The 17,416-nt window shown below is 48.4% G+C and overlaps 1 protein-coding gene across 7 annotated transcripts in view; it reads left to right on the top strand.

The window, feature by feature from the left end:
* Nucleotides 1-3,649: 3,649 nt before the first annotated feature.
* The window catches only part of ALKBH3 (alkB homolog 3, alpha-ketoglutarate dependent dioxygenase), a 49,298-nt gene continuing 35,531 nt past the window's right edge, over nucleotides 3,650-17,416 (top strand). Inside the window, exons 1-5 of one of the 7 annotated variants that reach the window (XM_043973113.1) lie at nucleotides 3,650-3,715; nucleotides 5,150-5,237; nucleotides 6,352-6,466; nucleotides 6,980-7,086; nucleotides 11,875-11,909. In XM_043973113.1, the coding sequence (XP_043829048.1) occupies nucleotides 6,388-6,466; nucleotides 6,980-7,086; nucleotides 11,875-11,909 (221 nt within the window). In that variant the 5' untranslated portion in view covers nucleotides 3,650-3,715; nucleotides 5,150-5,237; nucleotides 6,352-6,387. Of the gene's footprint in view, nucleotides 3,813-3,974; nucleotides 4,154-4,201; nucleotides 4,340-5,149; nucleotides 5,238-6,351; nucleotides 6,467-6,489; nucleotides 6,626-6,979; nucleotides 7,087-11,874; nucleotides 11,910-17,416 lie in introns of those variants that run through there. The other 6 variants (XM_043973116.1, XM_043973112.1, XM_043973117.1 and 3 more) reach the window with 6 other exon arrangements.

Here is a 17,416-nt window from a genome sequence, read left to right as displayed (position 1 = left end):
AACAGCCTCCTAAAAGATACACCAGGGGTTTCCCACTAAGCAAATACACTGAGGCTAAGAAACTTGGGAATTTGGGTCTGCTTTTATCATTGACTCACTGTGTGTCCATGGTTAAGTCTCTCAAGTCAAATCAATAAACATTTATTTGTTAAAATACAATCTGTATTTGTTTTTTTCAAATATTTCCTGGTAACATTAAAAAAAAATTTCTAGTTCTAAATTCTCCTCCCTTCCCCCCTGGGAAGGCAAACAATATGATACTGATTCTATAGGTGAAGTCATGTAGAATCTTTCCATATTAGCCATGTTGCAAAAGAAAACACACACAATATGCTTCATTATGCACTCAAAGCTCATCAATTTTCTATGGGGAGGCGGGGTGGATAGCATTTTTCAGCACGAGTCCTTTGGAATGGTCAGCAAGCATCTATTAAGAAACTACTATGTGAGGGCTAGCTAGGTGGCGCAGTGGATAAAGCATCAGCCCTGGATTCAGGAGTACCTGAGTTCAAATCTGGCCTCAGACACTTGACACTTACTAGCTGTGTGACCCTGGGCAAGTCACTTAACCCTCATTGCCCCACCAAAAGAAAAAGAAAAAAGAAACTACTATGTGTAGGGCAGCTAGGTGGTACAGAGGATAAAGCACCGGCCAGGGATTCAGGAGGACCTGAGTTCAAATCTGGCCTCAGACACTTGACACTTACTAGCTGTGTGACCCTGGGCAAGTCACTTAACCCCAGTTGCCTCACCAAAAAAAAAAAAAAGAAAAGAAAAAAAGAAAGAAAGAAACTACTATGTACCAGGCACTGTGCTAAATGCCAGAGATACAAATAAAGGCCAAAGACAATCCCTGCCCTCAAGGAGCTCCCAGTCCAGTGGGGTAGGCAACATTCAAACATCCATGTACAGATGAGATAGGTTAAACTGGAGATGACCAGCAGAGAGAAGGCACTGTCATTAAGGGGGAGGAGGAAAGGCTTTTCGGCTTTTAACTGGGACTTGAAGGAAGCCAACAGGTGGAGATTAAAGGGTAGTTACAAGTTTGAGGGACAACGAGTGAAAATGCCCAGTTAGGAGATGCATTGTCTTGTTCCAGAAATAGCCAGGAGGCTGGTGTCGGTGGTCTCTCAGGGATGTCGTCCTTCTCACAAGGTGCAATGAAGAAGATTGTGTAGTAGAGAAAGTGGGATGGATCAGAAGTCACCATATCTTTAAATCTCCAAAGCCTTTCGAGCTCCCTGGAGCTGGGTTGGAGTACATAAACACAAGGTGGTCTCTTCACAAACTCCACAGTGATTGTGCCTTGGCAGGGCCAGGAGAATAACTGGTTTAAAATACTGAGTTATTCTCATGTTGCTATTACTATATCATTTCCCACTCCACCCCACCACACTTGGGTCAAGAGTATTATTATTCCTACTTTATAGATGAAGTCCGTAGTAACCCAAGGTCTGTATAGAGCAATGACTGTGGTTCAGAGAATTCGCCTTGAATGCTTACCCGCCAAGGCCCTGTGGACAGGCAGAATTAGCGATTCTGCCACCGAGCCAAGCTCTGAGAACTAGACGTTCTCTGGGGGGACCTGAGTATGCACCCCTCCCCCCAGGGGAGGCCAAACTCGTTGGCTACTCACTCCTCCAACTGCCACTTTCCTCAAGCCGCTGGAGATCAGAGTCCCGTTCAGGCCTCCATCTCCCCTGGCCTTGTTGCAGCCTCATGCTTTTGTCCTCTCTCCCTCACCCATCTGTGTCGGGGGATGCTTCTGACGTAGAGGTCTGGCCGTGTTCCTCCTCTATAATACGTACTTCCCCTGTTTGAAACGTAAAGCCTTCTGCAGCCTGGCCCTAGCCTGTCTTTTCAGGCTGATGAAACGTGACCCCCCACCTCGTGCAGCCCATATTTCCAACCACAGTTGTTGTCGGGACACAACATGCAATTTTCCGTGGCTCTGCCCTGGGACAGATGGTGCCCCCCCCCCAATGTTTCTTCTCTTCCTCCTCTACCTCCCCATCTGTAAAATGAGGGGTCGGTCTAGATGACCTCTCAGGCCCCTCCAGTTTTAGGTCCTTAATCCTATGAAGCTCAGAGAAATTAACTTTCCCAGAGTCACTGAGATAGGACAGGGTGTGGCTGAGTGGCCTAAAATGGAATTTCTTTAATGCTCCCATGGGCCTGTGATCCCACTGATGGGAGCCCTGGTATGGACCATACCCTATCCTGCCCCCTCATGTTCCGGCTAATCCGCCCGGGGCCCTCCCATAAATCTAACATGGAGCAGCGTCCCAGAGTGCTGGGCTTTTGTCAGGAGCTCTCTTGACACTGCGTGGCTTTCACCAGAGTGTGCAGGCCCCCCATCCCTTGTCCCACAGTCTGGCCACATGGGCAGGCAATTTTCTTTTCCAATCACATATCTCTCAGCCTACTTATGTTGTTCAGTTCTTTGTCCCACTCGTGTCCACCACATGCATCTCCATCACCGTTTGGGTGACCCTCCACTTTTCCTTCAGGAACCTTGTTGTAAGAATATTCTTTTTTTGAGGCAATGGGGGTTAAGTGACTTGCCCAGGGTCACACAGCTAATAAGTGTCAAGTGTCTGAGGTCAGATTTGAACTCAGGTCCTCCTGAATCCAGGGCTGGTGCTTTATCCACTGCGCCACCTAGCTTCCCCTGGAAGAATATTCTTGTTTAAATTGTGGGGTTTTATTTCAGTGTTGATTGCAATAATTACTTGTTAAGTGTTTACTGTGTGCCAAGCATCGTGTTAAATATGGAGAAATAGAGAAGGAACAGGGTTCTTCCAGCTCTCACAGAGCTCCCGCTCTAACTGGAGGAGATTGCACACACAGCGGAGGTGAGTCGGAGGGAGGACAGAAAAGCCTGGTGGTCTCTGGCCCTTCAGGTCCAGCAAGTCCTTGAGGTATGAAGGATTGTAGTCGGTCACTCCCTGCCCATTAAAGGACTGGGAGCAGTCATGTTTCTCCCAGTAACTGGAGCCCCGTGAAGCCCCGGAAGGAAATCCTGGGGGGCCCTGGGAGATCAGGCTGGGGGCGCTGGCGGGAGGCATCCCATGCCCGACTAGACACCAGGGTCATCCAAAGCCCCCCAGTCGTGGCCCGGCCTATGCTTGTTGCCTCAGTACCTTCCTTCAGACTTAAGATGTTTCCTGGCATAGTCTGGGTTTAACCCCGGGGTTCTTATTTTACCTTCCTCAGAATATATTTCAATGGGTCAGATAAAAGAGGCAGTGGATGGAGCACTGGGCTGGAGTCAGGAAGACTCCAGTTAAAACTTGACCTCAGACTCTCATTAGCTGTATGACCCTGGGCAAGTCACTTAACCTCTGTTTGCCTCCCCTCTTGAGCCCTCCCTCCCTCTCCTCGTGGCTCCTCCCCTCTCTCCCTCTCCCCTCCTGGCTTTCTTTTCTCCCCTCCGGTCCGATCACCTCCCTCCCCCACTCCTGGCTTCTTCCCTCTTTCTCCCATCTCCTCCCTCCCCTCCCCTTCCTGACTCCCCCCTCCCTTCCCTATGGCTCCTCCCACCACTCTTTGCCCCTCCCACTTCCTCTCCGCTTGCTCCTCCCTCCCGAGGAGGCCCTTCTGGAGCTGGGAAGCAGTTGCAGCCCGGACTCCCGCAGGGGCGCACCGGCACCGGAAGCATCTGAGCTGCTGTTAGGGTCAGCCGGAAGTCCCTCTGGGAAGGGGCCGGGTGGATGTAAGTGGGCGTTCTACGGGTCACAGCTCGCCCCAGCTGGGGCCTCGGCCTTCCTGCCGGCGGGTCCGGGGTGGAGGGACGAGCCGCCGTGATGAGGGTGAGAGCGAGCCGCGGGCCGGAGCGTCTCCCGCCTCCTTAGCCGGGCCTCAGTTCCGCGTAACCTTCGGTCTTGGGGCCCCGGTGGTGGCGGGAGGAGGGACGGCCCCTGAGCCCGGGGAGAATCACGTGACCCCACGGGGCCTCAGTGTCCTCATCCGGAAAATGGGGTAGGGCCGGGGACACAGTGTTTGTGGGCCGGACCCCGAGGTCCCCTCCAGCCCTGATCTGGGCCCCGGCGTCACCCTAGTGCCCGTTGGGAGGCTCGGGGGAGACGTGCGGAAGTGCTCTATCACCTCCACTTTGGCCGGGGGAAACGCATCCGTGACGTCATCCTTTGGGGTGAGGTCCCGTGCACGTGGGGACCTCAGAACCAGGCGCGAGGGACCCCCGGAGGCTTTTTGCAGATAAGGAACTTGAGGCCCGGGCGGCAAGAGGCAGAGTCACATTTGAACCCAGGACCCGCCCTCTTTTCACTCTGTTCTGTTGCTTGTAGGCTTAGTTGCCGGCGGTGTCCCGAATAACCCGGTGAATATCCGAACCAGGACTTGAACCCGGGGCTTCTGGCCCCCTCTTGCCTTTCTAGCCATTCACATGATTAATAAAAACAGGCATGTTGGTGATGACGGTGGATAACAGACGCCACTGCAGAGCCCGGGGCACCCAGGGCCCTTGACTTAGGGGATTTCCTTCCTCCTTCCTCCCTTCCTCCCTTCCTTCCTTCCGCCCCTCCCTCACTTCTTTTCTCCTTCCTTCCTTCCTTCCTTCCTTCCTTCCTTCCTTCCTTCCTCCCTTCCTCCCTCCCTCCCTTTCCTCCCTTCTTTCCTCCCCCTTCCCTCCCTCCTTCCTTCCTTCTTTCCTTCCTTCCACTCCTCCCTCCCTCCTCCCTTCCTTCCGCCCCTCCCTCCCTTCTTTCTTTCTCCCTCCCTCCTTCCTTCCTTCTTTCCTTCCTTCCACTCCTCCCTCCCTTCCTTCCTCCCTCCTTCCTTCCTTCTTTCCTTCCTTCCACTCCTCCCTCCCTCCCTCCCTTCCTTCCTCCCTCCTTCCTTCCTTCTTTCCTTCCTTCCACTCCTCCCTTCCTTCCTTCCTTCCGCCCCTCCTCCCTCCCTCCCTTTCTTCCCTCCCTCCCTCCTTTCCTCCTCCCTCCCTCCCTCCTTTCCTCCTCCCTCCCTCCCTCCTTTCCTCCTCCCTCCCTCCTTTCCTCCTCCTTCCCTCCCTCCCTCCTTCCCTCCTTCCCCTCTCCCTCCCTCCAGACCTCTGGGATTTTTATGAGGTTTTAAGGATATCAGACTTTCCACTCCCCTCTTCACACCGCTTCTTTCTGGTTTTTCTTTGCAGTGTGTCCTTGTATGTTCAAGGTGAAAGTTTGTATTTCCTGAAGCTTCCAGCCAGCTTACCTAATTGAACCTGCTTTATTGAGTACTTGGTAAGTCTCTGGATCTTATAGGATGGATTTACACTTAACATGAAGTGAGGAGTTAATAAACTTTGCATTCTTCCGTGCCGCTGTTGGGGAGGTGAGGTCTGGCCTGTTGGATACTGAGCCTTCCCAGAAAGAAGGACCTAGATCAGAGGCTCTGACCCACAGTGGCTGTGGAGCCCTGAGCCAGTCACCTAACCAATCACTGCCCCCCACCAGAACAGGTGTTAGTCTTTGTTCTGGACCTCCCCCCAATCCCCAGACGCGAAGGCTGAGCATCATTGAACCTCTTTTCCTGAATGCACGAAGGGGCTTCTCCTTTTAGCCTGGGGCTGATGAGGACTGGGTGTGTTGTATTTTGTGCAGAGTTAAGAATCCGGCTCTCATTCGCACATAGGACTACCCTGGTTTTGTGGCCGGTGAGGAGGGATCAAATACAGGCCACTGCGCTTGAGCTGCTACAGCCAGTATCATTTCATGGTAACCTGGTTACAGTCTCAGAAGCAGAGCTCAAGCCATGCTCTCACAGAAGCGTTTCACTCCGTTGCCTCGTTAGGGGACGTTGGCCTGAACAGTTACTTTGCCTCCCTCTTGGTCTTTGTTCCCTCTGGGACAGTGTCTGTCCTCCTGTGGTCTCCAGTTAGGAGAGCAGATCCCGCCTCGATGCTCACTGTGTAAGCTGGGGCCGACCCGAGCTTCCCTGGCCCCTAGAAAGTGAAGGGACTGGACAAGATGGCCCAGCGCTAGATCTGTGATCCAGTTGTCCTCTAGGGGGACGGTCTCTGTTCCCTTCCCGACACCATCATCACGGGGGAAATCCCTCCAAGGTTTCGTCCAGGTCTTTTCCATGAGGATTTCCCTGATTTCCCTGCCCCTCCCTCTTTAAAAAAATGATTTCAGCTCATGGTTCATGTGTTTATCACCGGCTGCTCTGTGTCATTGTTCTTTTTGTATCTGTTCCTTCTTCCTGCCTTCCCTATCAGGAAGCATTTAAAGCCTCCTGAGAGCAGGAGCTGGGCCTGACTCATGGATCCTATCACCTTGTGCCGGGCCTCACCTGGGGGACCATGAGCCGATGCTGGAGTTGTTCTAATGAAAGAATCTGGTTTCTTTGCCTCAGGAAGAAAACCACAAAAAGCAGGAAGCGCTTTTGACCATGGATGACAAGAGACGAAGAGTTCGAGTGCAGGGTGGCTGGGCGGGCCCTGCCAAGGGTCAGGCTGCTGTAAAGCCAGGCAAGACTGTGGGGGCTTGGCCCTGATCAAATCCTAAAATGCCTCCTGTTCGTTCTGTGACAGCGGAGTCTTGCTTAAGTAACTGTGTGGTGCACAGCAGGGCTTCTTAAACTTTTTCCACTCACGACCCCTATTCGCCTGAGGACCTTGGGGAGATAGGTACATAAAATAGGCATAAAATCAGACATTTACTGCCAAATTTTTCATGACCCCCACATGCAGTTACATAGCCCCAGATGGGGCTTTGGTGGTACAGTGCACTGGAAATGTTGATGGAAGGCTGAGGAGGGGTCAGTGGCCTTCATTTCCCCTTTCTCCTGTGGAGCCTCCCATGGCACAGGCACATCCGCTCAAGTGTTCTCTGGGCCCCAACAATGCTAAGGTGCCGGGGAGGCCCAGTGTCAAACAGGAGGGTCTTGGGGCTTGCTTAGTGATGGGAGGAAGGCCTCTGGCTTCCTCTGCTCAGTTGCCTGGTGGTGCGCTTACTCCGACTCGTTCTTTCCTTTGCTTTAGCTCTCAGTGCCAGAGGCCACCCCCACCAAGGCCTTGGACAGAGCTGGATGAAAAGGGAGTCACTTCCACCCGAAAGACAGTTTGTATATAAAGAACCAGCAGAACAGGTGAGTACTCCTTAAGGCTCTGCTCACAGAATTAAAGACGTTTTAAAAACACATTTACTGTCAAGTAAAAGAACTAGGAGCAATTAACAGGCATTTATTAAGTGCCTGATATGTACCATATGGTCTCTAGAAATAGGGACAGAGAGGAAACAGTCCGTGCCCTCGAGCCTTCAGGAGCCTTGGGAAGAGAGAACTGTACACCCAGACACAGACATGCGCTACACATTAGATCTAAGGTGGTTTGGGTGGGGGTGGGGAGCGGGCCAGCATCAGGGAGGGTCACCTTGGATTCTGAGAGGAGGGAGTCCTGGGGCCCTGGGGATCAGGCATACAAAGACGCAGAGATGGGCAGTGGAGCACTGTGAGTGAGGCACAGTAAGGAAGGGAGATTGACTGAACCCTAAAGGGTTAGAAGACTGGAAGGCTAGGGTGGGCTTAGGTTGTGAAGGGCTTGGAGTTTGTGTTTGCTTTTGGGATGAATAATAAGAAGCCACTGGACTTTATTGAATAGGGGAGGGAGTGGTCAAACCCAGGCTTTAGGAAGATCTCTTTGGCTACTGTGTGGAGTGTGGATTGGAGGGGTGTGGGGAGAGAATGGAGGCCAGGAGGCTGAGGAGGAGACTTGAAATAGCCTGAGGTGACAGGGTCATGACCTAAGGTGACAGCTGAATGGATGGAGAGAAGCAGGGTTACCCAGCAACGCAGAAGCAACAAGATTTGGCAGGTGATGGCCTATGTGAATAATGCTACAAAAATAAGATTAGTATAAATTAGGTAGGTTAAAACTACTCCTAGGCAGTTCAAGGGGCTTTATTCAGGCCTGATAAGAAATCTAGCAGGCAAATGTTGCTCCTGTTTTACCCATCAGATAGCTAAATCTAGAAAAGGGAGGCACCCAAAGTGTGCATAGCCTGGTTTTGCTCTGAAGGGGAGGAGAGAGCACGGAGCACTGAGGTTAGAGCATCCCAACATCCATCTCAGGCTGCTCCTCGTGGCACTAGAGGATCAACTCTATGGTGTTTTATTGTGCTTTCATTTTACCCACATGTCTCTTTTCTGATGCCCTTCTTCCCTTGGCCTTAGTGGCAGAAGTGCCCTTTCTCATTGCCAGGGCAAACTCTTTGACTTTTGTTCATTCATCTCCCATGAAGGTTTTTTTAGGGATGGCTGAGACTGGGGCATGTTTAAAAGCAGTGAGGAAGGAAACAGTAGATAGAAGCTGCTGAAGATTGGAGAGAAGTGAGCAGTGGTGTTGCAAAAGATGGGAGGGGTTGAGGCCCGGAGTACAGCAGAAGGACCATGGGAGATAAGCAGGAGAGGCGGGGGGGGGGGGGGGTCCGAAAGCTGTGAGGTGAAGAGCAGCAGCAGGACTGTGAGATGAATGGCTTCAGTTTTCTCAGTAAAGTAAGAAGAGAAATATAAGCCAAGGGGGAGGTGGGGTAGTACGGGAGGCTCAGAGAGAGAGACAGAAAGAGAGAGATAGAGAAGATTCTCAAGTCTTCACTTTGTTAAGAGCTAAAATTCTAGCTAGACTGTCTAAAATCTAATGAGTGGTCACCAATAAATTATAAGCTTTAGCAAGAGTTAGACTTTTTAGCATTTATTAAGGAGAATAAGAATTTGGTAAAGAGAGAAGGAAAGGCCTAGATTCCTATCTATTAAAGGGAGAGCACATTTCTAGCTCCCTTCTCCACCAGAGTCCAAAGGAAAGAGCGAGACAGAGCGCCAGTCTCTTCCTTCTTCCTCCCACTAGTCAACGTTACTTCCTGACACCAAAGAAAAGACACATGTTCTTGCCCTCAAAGACCTTTGCTTCATGGGTGGAACTCTTCTACAGTAAGTCTCCAGCAGGTGCCGTCATTCCAGTCGTTAAAACTTAGAGGTCTGATCAGGCTGTGTCCCTGGGTTTGTATCTTCCGTGAATCCTGTAGATTTCCTGTAGGATCAGCTGGCAAACTCCTTTTCTAGGCATGTAAGACCTTCCCCACACTAGTTCTGGCTTACCTTTCCAGCCTTATTTTGTAGGCTCTCTGCACCCCGGCCACGCTGGGTTCTGGGGCCTTTCTCTGAGCCTATCCTTTCCTCTCCCACCTTAGCGCCTTTGCAGGAAGAATGCATAGGCCTGGAATAGTCAGAGGGAAGATGTCTTAGGAAGCGTATCAAGTGTGTTGGTCGGTGCAAGAAAAGGCTTAGAGCTGCCCCTGGTTTGTTGTGAGGATTAAGCAGCTATACGAGGAAAGTGTGTTGGGTTTAGAGTCAGAGGGCAGACCTGGGTTCAAATCCCAGCTTTGTGGCTTGCTGCTTTTCTGACTGGGCCAGTCGATTACCCTCTGGGCTCCAATTCCATCTTTAAAATGAAGGGTTGGACTCTGGAAGCATCAGCCAGGGCCTTTTTTTGCCATTCCATGATGGGGGCTCCTTGCCTGTGATGGAGGGTGGGTGTCTCTTGGCATCTCCAGCTATGGAAGGTCCTGCTCAGCAGCCGCCTCCTTCACAAAGGCCCCTCTGCTCACCCTCCTGCATCCTTAGCATATGGTTACTTGTGCTCGTGCTTCATTCCCCTCCCTACTGACATCCCCCTTCAGGAGAGGCATTCTGTTTTTCTTCCTCGTTTCTATAGCATCTGGCACAGAACTTTGCCCATGATGGGCCTTGAGCAAGTGTTTGTTAGGTTTCTTGTTGAGTGTTCAGGGTCAGCAGAGGCAGCTGGCACTTCTCCATTGTAGTAAAAAAAAATGAAATCCCGAAGAAGTGGAGAAGCTTCCATTTATAATAGTTGTTGGTTTCAGCCTCTTCACCATAGTCACCTAACGAAGCTGCTTGCCAATGCTCGCGAGTATTAATTGAGGCATACTGTACCAGCTTTCTCCTCAGCCTCTCCCTGGTCCCTTTCACAAACACACCTGCTAGCATGCATCAAGTACCTGGGGGGTGGGGATTACATTGTTTTCAGCCAGCAAGCATTTTATTTCCTTCCTGTCCCCATGGGGGAAGCAGAGCAAAGCAAACCCTTATCAGTTGACCCAAACAAATTCCCATATTAACCATGTCAAAGTCCCCTTTTTACCGTGTTAGAGTAGAAAGTGTTTTGCTGGTTCTGCTCCCATGGCTCTGCATTAGTTCATGGAAGCTTTCCTAGTTTGCTCTGAAACTCTCCTTTTGTCATTTCTCATGACTCAGTAATGTTCCATTACGTTTCTGTAGCATCTTTTGTTTCTCTAGGCCCCAATAGGTGGACACTGCTTTGGTTTCCAGTTTATTGATACTATGAAAAAGGTGCTTTGAATATTTTTGTACAGATGAGTCCTTTCCCTTTTTCTTTGATCTCTTTGGGATATAGGCCTGGTAATGGTTATGGAAGTCAGATGGACATACACATAGTTAAGGGACTTTTTGAGCCTAATTCCAAGTTGCTGTCCAGATCAGCTGGAATAATCCACAGCGTCTGTTGTCTTTTATCTTCTCCAATGTTCGTAATTTTTTGCTTTTATCATCTTTGCCAAACCTCATAGTTGCATTAATTTGCATTTCTCTAATAATTAGTGATTTGGAGGATTTTTTTTTTAACTTGACTGTTAGTAGTTTGGGTTTTTTCCTTTGAGAACTGCCTGATAAGGACGTATCCAAGGAAAAACCCTTTGATTTATCAGTTGGAATGGGTCTTCTATTCTTATGAGTTATATGTCTTAGAAATGAGACCTAGCTCAAAGAAACAGGCTGCCAAGAGTTGTTTCCATTTAACTGTTTTCCTTCAGATTTTAAGATGCATTGGATTTGTTTGTGCCAAAAAATTTTAGATTTTTTTTTGTAATCACAATGGTGATCCTCTCTGTCCTTTGCTTGTTCATGAACTCTCTTCTCTTCTGATTTATGATGTGAACTTTTGTATTCAGATCATGTATCCATTTGGAACTTGTCTTGGTTTATGGTGTGAGCTGTTGGTGTAAACCTAATTTCTGCCAGACCGCTGTCTGGTTTTTCCAGCAATTTTTGTCAAGTACTGACATGGTGGTTCTTTGGGTTTATCGAGCGTGAGGCTGCTAGGTTTGTTTGCTTGTGTATGGGCTGGAGCTCATCTCTTGTTTAGCCTCTTAAATGCTGTAACCAGGGCCAGACTGAATTGACGATCACTGCTTTTAGTATAGTCTGGGAGCTGGTGCTGCTAGGAGAGACTAGTCTTAAGCTAAGAACATGTCAGCAGGAATGAACAAGGCAAGCCGAGAGAAGGTACTGGGGCACTTAGTGGCACCACAGTGCACAGGGTGCTGGACCTGGAGGCCGGAGAACCCACGCTCAGACTCGTCCTCAGACACTTACTGCCTGGGAGACTCTGGGTGAGTCACCAAGCCTCTGCCTGCCTCAATTTCCTCGTCAGCGAAATGGGGACCTACTTCACAGGGTGGTTGTTAGGGTCAGAGGGGATATTATTTGTAGAAAGCATGGAGCAGCAGCAGCAGCGATCACAGCTAACACTTATATAGCACCTTCTATGTGTCAGACAGTTTGCTGATTTTTTTTTTTAATATTGTCTCCCTGGATCTTTACAGCAATCCTGGGAGGTAGGAGCTGTCTACAGATGAGGAAACGGGGGTAGACAGGCTCAGTGACTTGCTCAGGGTCACACAGTCCCCGCTCTTAGGACTTCCTGAGGTCAGGTGCTCCAGTAGGTCACTATAAATGCTAATTCTCTTTCCCCCTTTCTCTGTGCAGAAATAGGAATGTCTCTGTAAATTCCGGATGTTAAAGTGGTTTTCTGGTTCTTAAGTCTGCTGTGCTTGTTTTCTGCAGGTTGTCCGTCGGATCCCAGACCCACAAGTGATCGAGTGAGTACTCCGCTTCCTGATGGAGCAGACAGTGGAGCCCTGTAAATGCTGTCTCCATTTAGAAACGTGTTTTCTGTCTACTGTTCATGAGTCACAGAACCCTGGAGTAAAAAGGGTTCTTAGAGGTCTGGTGCTAGAGCACCACCGTGCAGCCTGAATCTCCCCTGCAGTTCAGGAAGCCTGGAGGAGTTTCCTTCTTGTAGCTTTGCTTCCCCTCTTCCCTTCTGAAGGAGTGTTCACACGGCCCCATGGGAGGCCTTCCCAAATTCACTCATGTAGATGAGAAGGCAGGAAGAACTTTGGGCAGCAGTGTGGCTTTTTCTGATCCACTTCCCTTGGATCTCCAGAGAAGGTGAGCCAGAAGGGAATCTCCAAGGTCATTTACTTTTGCTTTAAGGGAGCAGAGGGAGATGCATTCTGATTCCTTGAAACACTGAACATCAAACCTTGATCAGATCTGGTTTGACTCAGAATGCTTAAAAAGCAGCAAGAAAACAGCGTGAGCTTTCTGTCCATTTATCAGAACCTCCTCATTCTTCCAGAACAGCCACTCCCTTCGCTGATCGTGTGCATGACATTCCAACCCCACATCTGCACAGATCAGTTAGTTGTGTTTTCCTGCATCTCTTGCATTGCCACTCGATGTGAAGATGGTCAGAGCCCTAGCCTTGCAATGCAAAGACCTGCATTCAAGTCTTGGTTCTTCGGCTCTGCAGCTGAGTGCTCCTGGGCAAGCCCTCCATCTTTCCGGAGCCTCTCTCCTCCTCTGTACAGTAGTGAGCACAGGTCTCTTCTGGCCCCGATATTCTGCTCCTACAAATAGAACAGAAACCCTTCTTTTAGTCAGACAGGTTAGTCTTGTTTATGTCCTTGCCTTTGTGCAATACAGTGTCTGGCTTTTTGCAGATGCCTCTGGGATGTCGAAATATCTCTGATATGACTGGGCAGGTCACCTCCATTCTCTGCCCCTTATTTTTCTTACTAACCATAGATGTTCTTCAAGGTTCCTTGGAGCTCCAAAGTCCAGGCTGCTAGTTTGAAGTGATCTCTGCTTAGAAGAACAGCAAAGCCATAGCACCCATCGGGAAGTGCTGTGAGATAGTCTGGCTTTGAAACTTGGTTTAATGTGTTTTTCAGGAAGAAAAAGGAGACAGACCTAGTTCTCACTTTATCCTCAGGTGTGCTCAAGGTGCTCATCTGCCTGGCTTGTGGCTTGTGTGGATGCTTTCAGATCTCCGCTGGTGGGTGGGAGCACCCCTGTGTATTCCCTGACCGTGGGTCAGAGAGCCAATGAAACATTGAAGAGTGTGCTTATTAAATAGCAGTGCGGCCCTTCCTTCTTTGCAGAGGTGGGCGCTCTACAGATGTATGTACTGTCATTCAGAATGTGCTGGCAAATTGTGCCTAACTCCTCCTTTTCTTTCGGTGATACTCCATCACATTCATGTGATACAGTTTGTTTAGCCGTTCCCTAACTTTTCTTTCTTTGATACGTGACGGCTTGCTGTGCAGAGGAGTGGGGGGAGATCCATGAAATCCTATGATGTCCCAAATCACTTTGCTTCCTTAGGATTCAGTCAGTAAGCATCCTTGATCTCATCCCATGAGGTAAGTTTGTGGCTGCACTCCAGGCTTCTCTCTCATGATCCAGGCCTTTCTTCATCCAGGAAGCTCATTCCAGCTCTGGAATTCACAGATTGGAAGTTTATCCTCTGCTCCTTTGGCTTCTTCCTCTAATTTGATGACTCCTCCCAGACCCCATTTAAGGAAGGCAGTTGGGCCAGCTGCGTCTCTTTCCTTTCCGGGTTTTACTGCAGACTTGGGCCCGGTATCCTGGGGTCCCCCTTTTCAGCTTTTATTGGATGTCTTCCCCCATTAGAATGTAAGCTCCTTGAGGGCAGGGATCGTCTTTATTCCTGTTTGTGTTTGTATTCTTGGGGCTCAGCCTGGCACATTGTGTTTAATAAATGCTTTTGGACCGACTGCTCATTGTTGCACTTATTTGTGGTATTGAGCAGTTGTTCAGTTCCTGTTGGTTATCAAGGCTGACTTCTTCCTTTGGGCTGTGGGAGGACCAGTGCGTGTGACCCCTGACTCCTTTCCTTTTGTCTTTGGGTAAGACATCTCTTTCCCTTTGGACTAAGTCCCTTGATGACCAAAGATGGTCTGTCCTATGATTCCTACTCTTATTTCTGCATCCCTCCTTTCCTCCTAATCTCCAGTCTCTCACATTCCTTCTCTTCCTACTATCTTTAAATGCTCAAAGGGCTCTCCCACCCTTAACCCCTGCTTGATCCTACCATCCATTCGAGGTGTTACCCTTTATCCCTCCTCCCTTCCTGCCAAATTCCTTTTCTAGCCATTTACACTCGTTTATCGAATCGTTCTCTCCCTCAGTGTGGTTTCTGACCATCACTAAACTGGAGCTGCTTTCTCTAGAGCTGGAAGTGATCTCTCAGTTGCCAGATCTGACAGTTCTTTGTTATTCTCTTCCTTTCTGACCTCTCTGCTTGATACTGTTAACCACCCTCTCATCTCTCAGTTTTCATGACTCTGCTCTCTTAATTCTCCCTTTGGCCTACCATGTCTCACACATCACACGCACACGCACACACATGCATACACACATACACATGTATGCCCCATATCACACACATACCATATCATACACACTCATATACCCAAGGGTATACCCCAAAGCTCTCACTGGGTCTTCTTTCTATTCTTTCTTGGTAACCTCATCAGCTCTCATGGGTTTAAATATCATCGCAGTTATGAAACACTTAGCAAATGTGTAATTAATACCTGCTGATCAATTGATTTCTCTCTTAGGACAGGTACATCCTGGCTCCAAAGACAAGTTCATGGTTTGGAGAGACTGAATCAATGAGATAAATTAAAAAAGCAAACACTTTACTAAATATAAACCTACACGCTGCAAAGATATGCATTGACAAGTGTACTTGTCTAAGTCCTGGCTTCCAGATCAATAATCCAGCCTGCACAGGAATAAATAATCTACCAGATATGAAGAGCTATAGTTCTTCATGCCATTTATGTAGTATCACCAAAAAGTAGACCTCGGAGCATTTGGCCTTTCCTTCCCGGGTTCTTTGTACCTTATATCAGTTCATATAGGTTTTCCTAGGTTTCTCTGAAACTTTCTTCTTCATTTCTCTTAGAGCACAACAGTATTCCATCATATTTATAGGCCATAACTTGTTCAACCATCCCCCAATTTATGGGCAACCCCCTCAGATTCCCATCCTTTGCTACCTTCAAGAGGTATCATTGTTCTCCATGTTCTTGTACATCCTCAGGGTTCATTTTGCTTAGACCAGTCCCTCCCTTAATCTGCTTTCCCTCTAAATCCCCTTTCTGGTCTGAGCTCTGCAAGTTCCTGGCCAGGGTTTGAGTACGAGCAGCTGTGGACTATAACTGGACTCTGCCAACTGTCAGCCAGCAAGGGAGCTTGGGAAGGTTTCTAGAACTGCAGGCTCTTCTTTCAGCCAGTATTCCTGCCCTGGTTATTTGTCTCCAGACTATGCTGAAGGCCTGAACATTTAGTGCGGTCTGAACCTTCACAAAACTCCTGGGTCTGCATGTGCTCCTCTATGGGTCAGGCCTGGGACCCCTGGGGGAGGGCTGAGAGTCCTCACATTGTCTGTGGTTGAGGCCCTTCACCATCCTGAGTGCTCCTGCTGGTGTCACTCTTAGCCCTGAAATCCTGTGGTCAGGGCAGGGAGAGAAGGCTGGTCCTGGAGTCAGGAAGACTCTTCTTTCCTGAGTTCAAATCTGGCCTGACATGTAAACTCATTGTGTGACCCTAGACCAGTCATTTAACCCTGTTTGCCTCCGTTTCCTCCTCTGTAAAATGATCTGGAGAAGGACACAGCCAACCACTCTAGTATCTCTGCCAAGAAAACCCCAAATGGGGTCACAGAGTCAGACGTGACTGAAAAAACAATTGAACAACAAATGTTTATTGGCCAGCTGAGGTCCAGATCTGTCCCATTCTTGTAGATTGAATGGCTGCGACTTTACTGCCATCATTCACTCCTTACGCTGTAAATTTCCATACTCAAAGGAACTTCACAGGGAGATGTTCCACTTTGTGCATTTACATTTTATTAATAACTCACATTTATAGTGCTTAAAGCCCAAATGGGGCAATTAGTACTTACGTACTATTTCCCATTTTACAGATGAATAAACAGGTTCCCAAAAGTTAGTTAAGTTGCCAGTAGTCACAGGACTGGAATTTGGACTTAGGTCTCTCCTGACTCTGAAGTCTATCTATTTCCTACACCTTAGACTCCCTTCAATTGAGTATATTCTAGTATTCTCAGCCCTTGAGAATTCCTAGTAAATTTTCCTACTAACTTGTCTGTATAATATAATAATTTACATTTTAAAAAATTCTTTGATTTTTAATATTCCCTTCATTTCTGACTATATCCTCCCTTTCCCAGCAAGTCTTTTTGTAACAAAGAATAAAAGAGAAAGGTTTTTTTTTTAATGGTAGTTCAGCAAAACTAACCAATACCTTAGCCCAGGCTTTCAGTGTATGCAAGCTCCCACATCCATAGTCCTCTGTCCCCCACCTTTGCAAAGAACAGGAGAAAGCACATTTTCTCAGTTCTTCTTTGGGATTCAACTTGGTATAATAATCACAGAGTTCAGTTTCATTGTTTTCTTTCTTTTATATTGTGGTTTGGATGTCTTTCCCCCCCCGGTTCTTTTTGCTTCGTATGTTTTTGCTTTGCATCAATTTGTCTTCCCATGTTTCTCATAGTTTTTTTTGTTGTTTTTTTCAGGACAGTGAGGGTTCAGTGACTTGCCCAGGGTCACACAGCTAGTAAGTGTCAAGTGTCTGAGGCCAGATTTGAACTCGGGTCCTCCTGAAGCCAGGGCTGGTGCTGCCCCCTCATAGTTTCTTCTAGCGTACGAATAATTCCTATGTTCCTGTACTACAATTCATGCGGGCGTTCCCAAGTCAGTTGATGCCTATCTAGTTTTCATTGCTTTGCAAGCACTAAAAGTGTTGCCATGAACACTTTGGTGTATATAGGACTTTCTTTCTGTAACATACGTCTGACAGTGGGATCTCACTCGGGGTCAGAAGGTATGAACATTTGGCCTCCACATTGATATCCGTAGCTACAATGAGAACGTGCTACCATGTCTGTCTTCGTACAACCCCTCCAGCATTGACCATTTTCATTTTTTGTCTTCTAGTCTGTGAATCTTGATGTGATTCCAGATAATCTATTTACAGCAGCCGCTGCTTCGGGGTTGGGGGGTTTTAGCACTTTAAGGATTAGGAAGCATCCCTTCCCCCCAACCCCCAACTCTGAAGCGAGGAAGTCCAATTCTCCCCAATCCATAAATCTAATACGTGTCAGAGCCCAGGTTTGACCCCAGGCATCCAGACTCAATATTTTATACTATGCCCCTCTCCATCCTTGTCTGCCTGATCTGATAACTTCTGGGTTCTTCTCCATCTC

This window comes from Dromiciops gliroides, chromosome 6 (assembly GCF_019393635.1).
Source record: "Dromiciops gliroides isolate mDroGli1 chromosome 6, mDroGli1.pri, whole genome shotgun sequence".
Lineage (NCBI taxonomy): Eukaryota > Metazoa > Chordata > Mammalia > Microbiotheria > Microbiotheriidae > Dromiciops > Dromiciops gliroides.
The sequence above is the reverse complement of the archived record's forward strand: the minus strand, read 5'-3'. Positions and strand labels throughout refer to the sequence as shown.